Raw genomic sequence first — 12,242 nt, forward strand, 5'->3', positions numbered from 1 at the left:
AGCTAAGAGGGAAATGGCCACACATTCTGCTATTCTATAAAAGGGCCAAGTGGGCATTCTAAATTAAGTCAAGGCCAACATGATTTCTCCCAAGGTTGAAAGGTCTCCCAAGGTTGAAAGCAATTGAAAAAGAGCCTGTATGTATGAGTAGCACTAGCGTTTATGATACGGCTGGATTAAATCCAAAAGAATGTCCAGCTCTTGACATTCCGAGAGAGAGAAAAAAAAGTTTGAGGTTGCAGAGGTAAGTAGAGCATTGATTCATGGAATGTCAGAACCATAAACTAAGGTAACAAGACCGGAACTTGTTCAAGTCACAGCAGAAGTATCAAGACTGATTCGGCAAGCTAAAATGGATTGAAATAGACAATATAGCAGAGTTCTCATGCATTTGTTTCTTACTCTGATCTTTCTTATAGGGCTGACAGTAGTACAAGAGGATGCTCAAATATGACGTGCACAGCTCACATCTTGGAGAAAACAACACTATATTTTTATGCATAGTTTTACAAATACATTCTTACACTCTGATGAGCAAACTATACCAAATGGATCTTGTGCAATAATACAGATTAATGTATTTAGTTGTCCAGTACTTGCTTGAGTTTCATCGTACAAGAACTTTTAAAATCTTTTAAATCCCTGCCCATGGCTACAAGAGTAAGAAATATTCACCATACTATATTCAGATTTTAATCCCAATCAACAAGGACCTCATGATAGATCACATAATGTGAAATAATTAAAATGTCACATAAATTTTAAAATCACATACAATCAGTATAAAGGACTTTTGTGCTATGATTTCACAAAATCATAGAAGAAGAGGGAGAGCCATCTTTATTAACAAAAAAGTGCTCAAGTGCAGCCCCCCAGAATGAATCTAGTTTGAGTTCAAGGCAATAAATTACGTTCTAACCATTGAAACAGAGGAAGCAGAATTTGAATAGCTCTATGGCAACTTGTAATAACACAGAAAGATGTCTTTCTAATTATAATACTGCTCACTCTGAAAGGAAAATAGCAACTGGAATAACAGGAACATTTGGTCTCAGTCTACAGAACAATGCAGGAAATAGAGTTTGGCATGGAAATTGAGTAGCAGATATCTAACAAAAGATAAAAGAGAATTCATCATATTGACATCATTGGAAAGAGAGCACTGAAATTAAATTGTGTACTTTTCAAGCAAAGCTACGTTTAGGTAGAAGATATTGATATAAGTATGAGCTTGTAAGAAAGCGACAGCTCTGGTTAGAGTATGTGTATGAGGTCACAAAAAGTTAGAAGTGACTGAATGAGCATCAGCAAAATAAGAAATTAGGAAATAAATCTTCCAAACGAAGAATATCTGAATGTCTTGTTTGCCTGTCATTTATTGTTGTATGCTCCATTGGCATATGAGAAGGATGGAAATTGTTTAATGCCGTGAGATGTCCCTGGCAACAGTTATTCATGGTTTTATTACCTCATGACTGGAATATTGTATTAGATCACTCAAATTTCAGCTAATATAGAATGCAGCTCTGCAACTGGTGGAAATTGGTGAAAGCATTTTCAAAGCTGCCCCAGTCTTGTGGAAGAAAGGCCTCCTCCCTCTTAGACCAAGGCTTTGGGGAGAACCATTAAAGTAATTGCCTCTTTTTTTTCTGAGAAAACTTTGAGGCACAAGTCAGTATCAAGGAAAATGAAACTGCTATTGCTTATAAGCAGATAAACTCCATGTTTATGGTTTCATTTTATTACAAGACTCAGCAATAATCACATACTTTAAAAATATAATGCATTTGCCCACTTAGGAATTAGTTTTTAAAAGAATTTTTTTTTTCTTTTGTGGACTTCTACAAGTATTTTCATTTGTGTGGTTATTATTTGATTCGTTAGGATTAAGAGCATCCTCTAAAGAAAAGATCTGCACATTTGGTGTTAATCTTTTTTTCCATCCTTGAAACACTCTTGTCAAAGGAACACTTATTTATGATTCACTTTGAAGAGAGATTTTTTTTAATGCTGGCTAACTTAATGCTATGTTAGTACTTTGAGCTGAATATGTCTTATTTAATTATATCTAGAGTAGATCATTCATATTATTTTCATTTTAAGTGATAAAATCTGAAGCATCAAGCATAACTTAAAGTAATTTTACAAAGTTGTGAAATGTCTTCAGCTTTTCCCAAAATAGTGTTCATCTGTAAATATCATCAAAATACAGAGATACCAATTACAGAGCAGCATTTTAGTTGGAAAGTAGATTTGTCATCAGGCTAGAAACCCAGATGCTTTGTGTTCTAGTCCCACCTGAGGCAAAAACCCAGCTCGGTAACCTTGGGCCAGTCATTCTTTCTTAGCCCTAGAAAGAAGACAGTGGCAACCGTTTTTAAAAATGTTGCCCAAGAAAAGTGCAGGGACTTATTTTGTTTCCTTTTTGAGATTTCCCAGCCATTGTTAAAGAGTTTGTAATTTTTAATTCTTCAGATATGATTTTACAACAAGTCCTTTATACTGATCATATGGGATTTGAAAATTTATGTTACATTTTAATTATTTCACATTATGTGATCTATCAGGAGGTCCTTGTTGATTGGGATTAAAATCTGAACATACTATGGTGAATCTGTCTACATTTCTTACTCTTGCAGTCATGGATAGGGATTTTAAAATATTTTAAAAGTTCTTGTACGATGAACTCAAACAAGTACTGGACAACTAAGTGTGTTGATCTGTGTTGATTTCACATGATCCATTTGGTACAGTTTGCTCATCAGATTGTAAGAATGTATTTGTAAAACTGTGCATAAAAATACAGTGTCATTTCCTTCAAGATATGAGCTGTGTACATCATATTTGAGCATCCTGCACTACTGTCAGCCCTACAAGGTAGATCAGACTAAGAAACTAATACCATACAGGGCAGAAATACATTTAATGTAATAGCTTTAGTAACAATATTTTGCAAGTCTGAATATGCTTCGCCACTCCCACACTTAATCTTAATGTGAACTAGGGATGGGCTTGTCTGAGTCATTTTCTCAAATTATTTACTTGGTCTGCACTCAAGTTCCACTTATCCGACTCTTACCATAATACAGCTCTTCCTCCTGTCCTTCGAGGCCATTTTCTCTTCCCTCCAAGCTACAGACTTTGAAAATGTGCACAACCTAAAGACTTAAATGTTTCTCAGCTCCGTAATAATCAGGGACGTTCCAATTGGGGCATTTTAAAATGTGTATTAAATGTCACTCTATCCATCTCTAGCTAAAATTTGTCAAGAAGATCATAGTTGCAGTAGGTCTCCAACACTGTAAAATGGACATCCTTAGCATATGAAAACTTCTTCCTTTTATATCAAAATGTAGAGCAGGGGTCCAACCGTTGCAACCTAAGATTTGTGGACTTCAGCTCCCAGAATTGCAGCATGGCTGGCTGTGGAATTCTGGGAGTTGAAGTCCACAAGTCTTAAGGTGCCAAGGTTGGAAACCCCTGATATAGAGCTTCTTTACCAATGAGAGAAGTTCCTGGTATTCCAGCATTTATTTATTTATTTTATTTTATTTATTTTATTAAATTTCTATACCGCCCTTCTCCCGAAGGACTCAGGGCGGTGTACAGCCAAAATAAAACACGGAATATATACAATTAAAAGAATTTAAAAAGAACTATTACTATGTGGCCGATTATTAAAACATTTAAAAATTTAAAATATTATTAAAACCCCAATTTAAAACAGCTATTTATGCCAGTCCTGCTTGAATGAATAAATATGTTTTAAGCTCACGACGAAAGGTCCGAAGATCAGGCACTTGACGAAGCCAGGGGAGTTCGTACAAGGGTGTTGGTGCCCCCACAGAGAAGCCCCTCCTCCTGGGGGCCGCCAGCCGACATTGTTTGGCGGACGGCACCCTGAGAAGGCCCTCTCTGTGAGAGCGTACGGGTCGGTGGGAGGCATAAGGTAGCAGCAGGCGGTCTCGTAAGTACCGGGTCCTAAGCCATGGAGCGCTTTAAAGGTGGTAACCAGAATCTTGAAGCGCACCCGAAAGACCACAGGAAGCCAGTGCAGACTACGGAGCAGTGGTGTTACATGGGAGCCACGAACGGCTCCTGCTACCACCGCGCAGCTGCATTCTGACTAACTGTAGCCTCCGGTGCACCTCAAGGGCAGCCCCATGTAGAGAGCATTGCAATAATCCAGCCGAGACGTAACCAGAGCGTGAGTGACCGTGCATAAGGCATCCCGGTCAAGGAAGGGACGAACTGGCGAACCAAGCAAACTTGGTAAAAGGCCCCCCTGGTGACGGCCGCCAGATGTTCATCAAAGGACAGCCGACCATCCAGGAGGACACCCAAGTTGCGAACCACCTCCTTTGGGGCCACTAACTGCTTTCAACAGTCAGCTGCGGGTGCAGCTGACTGTACCGGGTGCCGCATCCACAGCCACTCCGCCTTGGAGGGATTGAGCTTGAGTCTGTTTCTCCCCATCCAGACCCGCACGGCTTCCAGGCACCGGGACAGCACTTGACCGCTTCATTGGGGTGGTCCGGGTGGAAAAGTACAGCTGAGTATCATCAGCGCACAGATGATAACTCACCCGAAACCACTGATGACCTCACCCAGCGGTTTCATATAGATGTTGAACAGGGTAGGCGAGAGAATCGACCCCGCGGTACCCCACAAGTGAGGCACCTCGAGGACGACCTCTGCCCCCTGTCAACACCGTCTGCGACCGGTCGGAGAGATAGGAGGAGAACCACCGATAAACGGTGCCTCCCACTCCCAACCCTCCAACCGCGCAGCAAGATACCATGGTCGATGGTATCAAAAGCCGCTGAGAGGTCTAATAGGACCAAGGCAGAGGAACAACCCTGTCCCTGGCCCTCCAGAGGTCATCTACCAACGCGACCAAAGCCGCCTCCGTGCTGTAACCGGGTCGGAAGCCGGACTGAACGGGTCTAGATAGACAGCTTCCTCCAGGTGCCGGGAAGCTGCCATGCAACCACACTCTCTACAACCTTCGCTAAAAGCGAAGGTTGGAGACTGGACGATAATTACCCAAAATAGCTGGGTCCAGGAAGGCTTCTTCAGGAGAGGTCTCACCACCGCCTCCTTCAAGGCGGTGGGAAAACCCTTCAACCAAAGAAGCATTTATAATCCCTGAGCCAGCCTCGTGTCACTTCCTGAGCAGCCAGTACTAACCAGGAAGGGCACGGGTCCAGTAAACACGTAGTTGCATTCAACCTCCCCAGCAACCTGTCCACGCCCCTCGAGAGCCACAGACTCAAACTCATCCCAAATAACCTCAACAAGACGAGTCTCTGCCGCCTCGGCTGAATCATCGCAATCATGATCCAAACCATCACGGTTGAACGATTTTATCGTATAGATAACCGTTAAACTCCTCAGCTCGTCCCTGCAGGGGGTCATCCCGTCCCTCCTGTTGAAGGAGGGAACGGGTCACCCGAAACAGGGCGGCCGGGCGGTTATCTGCCGATGCAATGAGGGTGGAAACGTAGGAACGTTTCGCCTCCCTCATTGCCACTAGGTAGGTCCTAGTAAAGGACCTCACTAGTGTCCGATCAGCCTCGGAACGGCTGGACCTCCAAACACTCTCTAGGCGTCTTCTCCGGCGTTTCATCTCTCTCAGCTCCCCGGAGAACCAGGGAGCCAATTGAGATCTGCGCCGAGTCAGAGGCCGCAAAGGCGCGACACGGTCCAAAGCCCCAGCCGCGGCCCGTTCCCAAGCCGCAACTAGTTCTTCAGTCGTGCCGTGGGTAAGATCCTCAGGAAACGGCCCAAGCTCCGTCAGGAACCTCTCCGGGTCCATCAGGCGCCTGGGACGGAACCAACGCATCGGCTCCGTCTCCCTGCGGTGGTGAGCAGCGGTTCGAAAGTCTAGGCGAAGGAGAAAATGATCTGACCATGACAACGGTTCTTTCACTATATCTCCTAAATCCAGATCATTAACCTCCTCCTGTAAGATACGGACAGAGTAGACACAAATGAGAGAAGGTTGGCTTCCTTTAAATCATGTGAAGAAGGGATAATCTCATTATATCTTTTGCTTACTACTATCAGGCTTGGAAAAGAATATCTGGAATATTCTCGTTGGTAAATTCTCTGTTAATTCTCCATGGTAGGTATATGATTATAAAGAGTAAATCATTTGTCCTCCATTTCAAAGAAGCCAATTGGAGCCTGAGAGAATTTGTTCTTCAAGAGTATAGGGAGCTTTGAAATTTCCTAGGTTTTGAAAGGATATTTCATTCTTCCTTTTTTTTCAGGTACACCGGTCTCTGCCTGAGGCAGAAAATAGAAAGAAATATTTCATGGTTTCATTTTTATTGGACTATATTCCAGTGAACTTTGGGTTTGTTTCTTAGATATTGCTGTGATATCCAAGGTTGAAGAGTGGTTTAATAAATAACATAGTTTCAAGACAGTCAGGTCCATTCTGCCAAGGTCTAGTTCAAAAGTATTTCATCAAATTTAATAAACTGTTTTAGTGTGTAGGACAAGTAGCCTTCCCTGCTCCCTTACTTAGAAGAAGATCCTCCCTATATCCAAAAAAATGTCTTTGGGTAAATCAAGTCAAGGAATTAATAATAATGAATTGATATCAACATCACCTGGTATACACATCTGACTAGAGCAAATATTTATCAGGTTTGTATAGCATGAAAGGCAAAAGTCAATTCTGACTGTAAAAAGAAAATGAAGCTAAATGTTACAATGCGTGTCAGTCTGGCAGAATGCCTTCTTACTCTGCTCATGATTTCAGAATTAAGGAGGATTAGGGGCTGTTTTTAAAGGCACAATTATTATTAAAATGCTTGTGCACAAATTCTTAAGAATATTTCTGAAATCTTGGTAGCTATCATTTTACGGAACGAAAAAGAATCATCATTTTTTCCCCCTTTAAATGGACTAATATCAGTTTTGCATTATTTTTATTTCATTTTAACTAGGTCCATTGACTTCCTCTTTAAATCCTTTTCTTGAATTAGTCAGCTTGGGAGTTGCTACTGTAGGGTACTGTATTCTGCTTTATGGTTCCACTTTTTAGTCTGACAATTCGCAGGTACTCCAGCCTTTGTTCAAGAAAAAATGGCTTTCTTTATGAGTCTTGAAACCTACAGTAATTTGAGACATTTTAATGAAACTAATCTCACATCAGGTTTTTTTGAAATCAAGTAACACAACATGAATAAACCAATTATGTTTTCTATGCACCACAACTGCAAAATGGTTGTAGGAGGTTATGCTGGTCTTCTGACCATAATAAATATTTGATTGGTTGTAGGAAGGCCTCCTTCCTTGTATAAGAGCCTAGTTTCTATTGTTTTGCAAAAGGATAAAGAAAGTTAAGATTAATAGGGCCAATTAATATGGACATGCTTTGGGGCTGTTAAAAATTGTATTTAAGTACTACCATGCTGGACCAGGGATTCAGTCATAAAATCCTATTATATATACTTACTTGTGAAAGTTCTTCAGATTGTTTTGAAGATTTAAATTACAAACTTTGCAGCATGCAAACTGTGTGCAAAGCACAACACAACTAACAACAGCATTTACAGCATATAAGTATTTGCTCAGAATACATGACTGGAATAATAATCAAAACACTGTTTTGCACATCCATTTCTTCCATGAGTAGCTTTGCTCATACTGTTTTATATAGTTACACTGGGAGAAGTAAACTGTGATTTAATAGTCCTTTATATCTAACTTAAAATTGGAAGTTGTTCTGAGAACAGTTGTTAAAAGTAAGGCCAAAGGTAGTTAAATGTGTATTTTACTGTGATAATAAAAACTAAATTTCTTTCACTTCATGCATAATATATAAAAATATATTGCTTCCTTGCTTTTTTCCTCCTCTTTTAAAATATATTTTAGCTGAACATTGGTAAGCGTACTTATGTTTTTACTTAAAATGATTATAATTTTTATGTAGCCTTTGTATGTTTTTTCCCCTTTTTGTTTTCAGCTGATGTAAATATGGAGATTAAAAACCTTACAGCAATTCAGCAACTTGGTATTAAAATGACAATAAGGTAATTTTGGCTGGAATATTTCATATGGCTATTTATAATAGGCTTCACTTATTATTTCCATGAGTTGATGTGAAAAAGCATTATTTTAAAGATAATGGCAGTGAATTATATAAATGCTTGTGATATTTGGTCAGAGCCCTATACCTCCAAGAAATCTGTTAATTGTATTCCTTGAATGAATATTACGCTAAACATGGTATAATAAATATAGTTCTCCAAGTCCTTTGATACAAGCAAGCTGAATGACAAAAACTAAAACAACTCTTTAATCAAATATTAGTCGTATGCTATGTTTTGATTAATGAATGTGAGTGATTATATCACTGAATATTGTAAAATAATAGTCCAGTATTTTCCAGGGAGAATCTGCAAATCTGACACCGCCCTGAGTCCTTCGGGAGAAGGGTGGTATAGAAATCTAATAAATAATAATAATAATAAAAATAAATATTGAATATTGATCGTCTTTGGTGCCATTATTGGGGCTGGTAAAGCATTCAATAGGGACACCTAACAAAGCACACTGGCGCAAAGAACTCTTGCTGGAGCATTAGAGTAGCTATATCGTCTGGAAAATGTAGCTGCATATTCGTACAGTCAAGATGGAGTTAGGAGACATATATACATTGTATTGTGCTTCACTGTGTTGTATTATATTTATTATTATTGTATCATATATTATTACAATGTAATATATACACAAGTTGCTGTTATGGAGAAATGGCTAGGTAAATTAGTTAGGGGTACTAATGCAATCAAGATGGAGTTAATACATATTATGATCTAATGTACTATATTTGAAGACTCCGTGTACATTATGCTATATTATATTAATAATACAATGTAGTGTGTATAATATCTTAAAAAGAAGTAAAAGATTGCTCATACTTAGTAGTTCTACCAAATTGAGACTCAAAATTGATAAAACATACCTTATCTAAAATTTCTTTGAGCCTCTGACCAGCTCTTAGCACCTTTGTTACTACCCCTCTACTCTCTCACAGACTCAACCACCCACTTCCTTGTCTCTGTTCTCAACATGGAAAAATATTATTACGCAACCTTCAATCAACCAGCCTGCACCTCTGCCTCCTGTCTCTCGTCCCTTCCAATACCTTATCCCCAAACCAACTAACACTCCACATCCTAGTCCAGATACAGCCCTCCAAGTCCTTTGAACAAGGGCTGCCACAAGTTGCCAATTGAACAGGCACAGCAAGACAAGTTTTGAAAACATTTGTTCCAGAAATGGGATGTCTTAATGGTCTAGGAATGTTGTTTTCTCCAAGTATCTGCTGATATGACTATTTTAATAGTGATTTTTTGGAATTAATCTGGGCATGTGTAAAAGGAATTTACAAACTATTTATCCTCAGTAGCCAGATCAGTGTGCTCTAGGAGAAAGCAAGATACCTAGAGACATTAAATGACTTTCCCTTGAAACCCACAGTTCTAAAGTCCATTGGAGATCACTTCTTATGATTTCATTGTGCGCAGACACTGTATGAAGGATTTGTAGGTAATCCTTGTCTTCTCCTTGCTCTGGAGAGAATTTCCAAGGAGCTGATCTATTCTCCATCTCCATGTTCTGCCATAGTCAGTTCCACTCTTGCAGAGCCATCTTCAGTCCAGCTTTGCTTCCCTCATTGCTTTAATCTTGTCATAAAGAAATGTGGCAATGACAACTGTTTCATTTATTTGTTCATTCACTTTTGTGAATGATGATATTCGTTCATATCATATTTATGTGACTGCTCATGTCACAAAACATGACTCTGTTGATATACAATAAAAAACCATGAAATGACAACATTAAAAAACATTCTGCATTTAAAACATTAATACTATTATTGAAGGCTAAGAGAGAACACTAAATGTTATAACAATAACGAACAATGAAAATAATGTTATTTTTCAGGGGCAAGGTAGAACAATAGGAAATAATTGCAGAAAAATGTTAGAACCATCTCCAAAACTCAAAGCTTAATTTTTTAATCTATGAATATGGCAATGATCATAGAGACCATAATTTGCATGTTCAGAAAATAAATTCACACCACTTAGCTATTTGAAATTTTTATAAGGAGCCTAAAGCCGTTCTCTGAGTCCAGTCTTTCGGATTGTAGATAAGGTTATGCAGTAGGATTACTTATTTAGTCACTCTTTATTTAAAGCCTTTTAACCTTATCTTTTATCTAAAATAACTCCCAAAATAGCTGAAGAGTTCTTAGAAGTCTCACAAGAGAAATTATATGGGAAAGGAGGAAGGGTTAAAAATGAAGATCAGGCACTTAGATGTCAGTTCATTTTACAATCTCTTTGGGCAAACACTTCAATTAGCCTAATTGACTTGTTTAATGGGACAGCTGGTCCCTCCAGAAGAAGTCATGGGCTAGGCTCTTCTCTGTTTGGCAATGTGCTAGAACGGTTAGTAGCATAAATCCAAGAGAACTTGTCAAGGCTGTTTTATAAAATAATACCGATTGTTTCTTTTCTTTAAGACATTTACCTGTGGTCAGCAAATGTTGACATTAATATTATATACGTCTTCCATTTTAAAAAATAATTTAAAAGTATTTTGCTTCTACTTAACAGTTTTTTTCTTTTAAAGCTATGGTAAACATTTGAATCTGCTGAAGGAGAATGCAGAAAATGATCTACATCAAGTGCTAATCTACTGTGAGAAATATTTGAAACAACAGAAAGTACCTTTAAGGAAATCATTATGTATCCTTTTGCTGTAATAAGATAGAGTTCGCCAAGAGTTTTGTCAGTAAAGGTAAATGTTTCCCTGTCCAGTTGTGTCCAACTCTTAGAGTGCAGTGCTCATCTCCGTTTCATTGTCCGAAGACATTTTCTATGGTCATGTGGCCAGCATGGCTATATGACAACGGTGCATGGAACACTGTTACCTTCCCATCGAAGTGGTACCTCTTAATCTACTTGCATTTGCATGCTTTCGAACTGCTCGATAGGCAGGAGCTGGAGCAAGGAATGGGAGCTCACCCCATTGTGGGGCTCTTGGGTCTCGAACCTGGGCTGTTGGCTTTCTAGTTGACAAGCTCAGTATCTTTAACCGCTGAGCCATCACGCCCCCATTTTTTCAATATAATTGTCTAAATCATTATTCATTCGTTTTCTTAAAATTTTACGCTAGTTGCTTTTAATGAATAAAACTAGACATTGATTGATTTGATTTGATTGATCATATGATTATATGCCATTAAGTCATTTTCAGCTTTTTGCAACCACATAGATTTTCCCTATGGAAAAACAGACCTAGTTTTTATGAAATATATTCATGTTGGAAGGAATTACATTTCTTTTTGGGAATTACATTTCTTTTACCCATTTCTCTATAAAAAATAGATATCTACCTGTGCTTCACATTTGGATTCATTATTGAAAAGAATGGGGTGCCCCATAATTATAAGATGTAAGTGATCCTAATTTGATCTGAGTTCTGCAATCAAGTTCAACACCATAGGGGAAGATAAAATGAAAACAGTGTTTTCTTTTGTGTCTAGGACAAAACAGCCTTGATATTCTATTGTGTTGCTTTTGAAAGAACAAAACTTGAAGCATTTCAAGTGTTTCAGGTTCCAAAGATATCATTACTTGAAGCATTTCAAATACACCAAACGTTCAAATTTCAAATTTACCGTGGGAAACAATTGAAACTTGAAAGAAGCCACTTGTTTTTTGTTTCTATAATTGGAAGTGAAAAAAGAAGGTTGGAAATCTATGTTGGCTGCTGGCTGTTTCTCAATCTATGGGGGGAGGGGAAGGCCAAAGAATGTGCTTAGGATAAGATAAAGATGTTGGAAAATTCAGACCAGGGTGTTCTAGCTCCAAAAAAACCATCTTTTCTTCCTTTTTGCCAACAATCTATATTTTGTCATGTTGCCTTTTCTTTTTCTAATCAGTCTATTGTCATGTTTGCTAATGGACAAGACAAAAAGATTGGAATTCCTTAAATATTCTTACAGATAATCAGCAGGATGGATACGTATGCTATGACTGGTTTGTATCTTCTGTGTTTCTAATAATGATGGGAAATCGAGAGAAGACATTAACATTTCTCCACCAGTTCTCCTATCTTCTTGTTTCAGCCTTTCTTTGGGCACCACGGCTGCATAATTCTGTAAGATTTTGAAAGAAACTTAACCTTGACAAATTGCTTTGAGCATTTTT

General features: G+C 38.6%; 1 protein-coding gene across 1 annotated transcript in view; it reads left to right on the plus strand.

Moving 5' to 3' along the window:
* The window catches only part of TBC1D32 (TBC1 domain family member 32), a 101,058-nt gene that overhangs the window by 71,219 nt on the left and 17,597 nt on the right, over window positions 1-12,242 (plus strand). The window contains exons 29-31 of the mRNA XM_058172800.1: window positions 7,982-8,048; window positions 10,660-10,775; window positions 12,038-12,192. Coding sequence (XP_058028783.1) covers window positions 7,982-8,048; window positions 10,660-10,775; window positions 12,038-12,192 — 338 coding nt within the window. The remainder of the gene's footprint in view (window positions 1-7,981; window positions 8,049-10,659; window positions 10,776-12,037; window positions 12,193-12,242) is intronic.

This window comes from Ahaetulla prasina, chromosome 1 (genome assembly GCF_028640845.1).
Source record: "Ahaetulla prasina isolate Xishuangbanna chromosome 1, ASM2864084v1, whole genome shotgun sequence".
Taxonomy (NCBI): domain Eukaryota; kingdom Metazoa; phylum Chordata; class Lepidosauria; order Squamata; family Colubridae; genus Ahaetulla; species Ahaetulla prasina.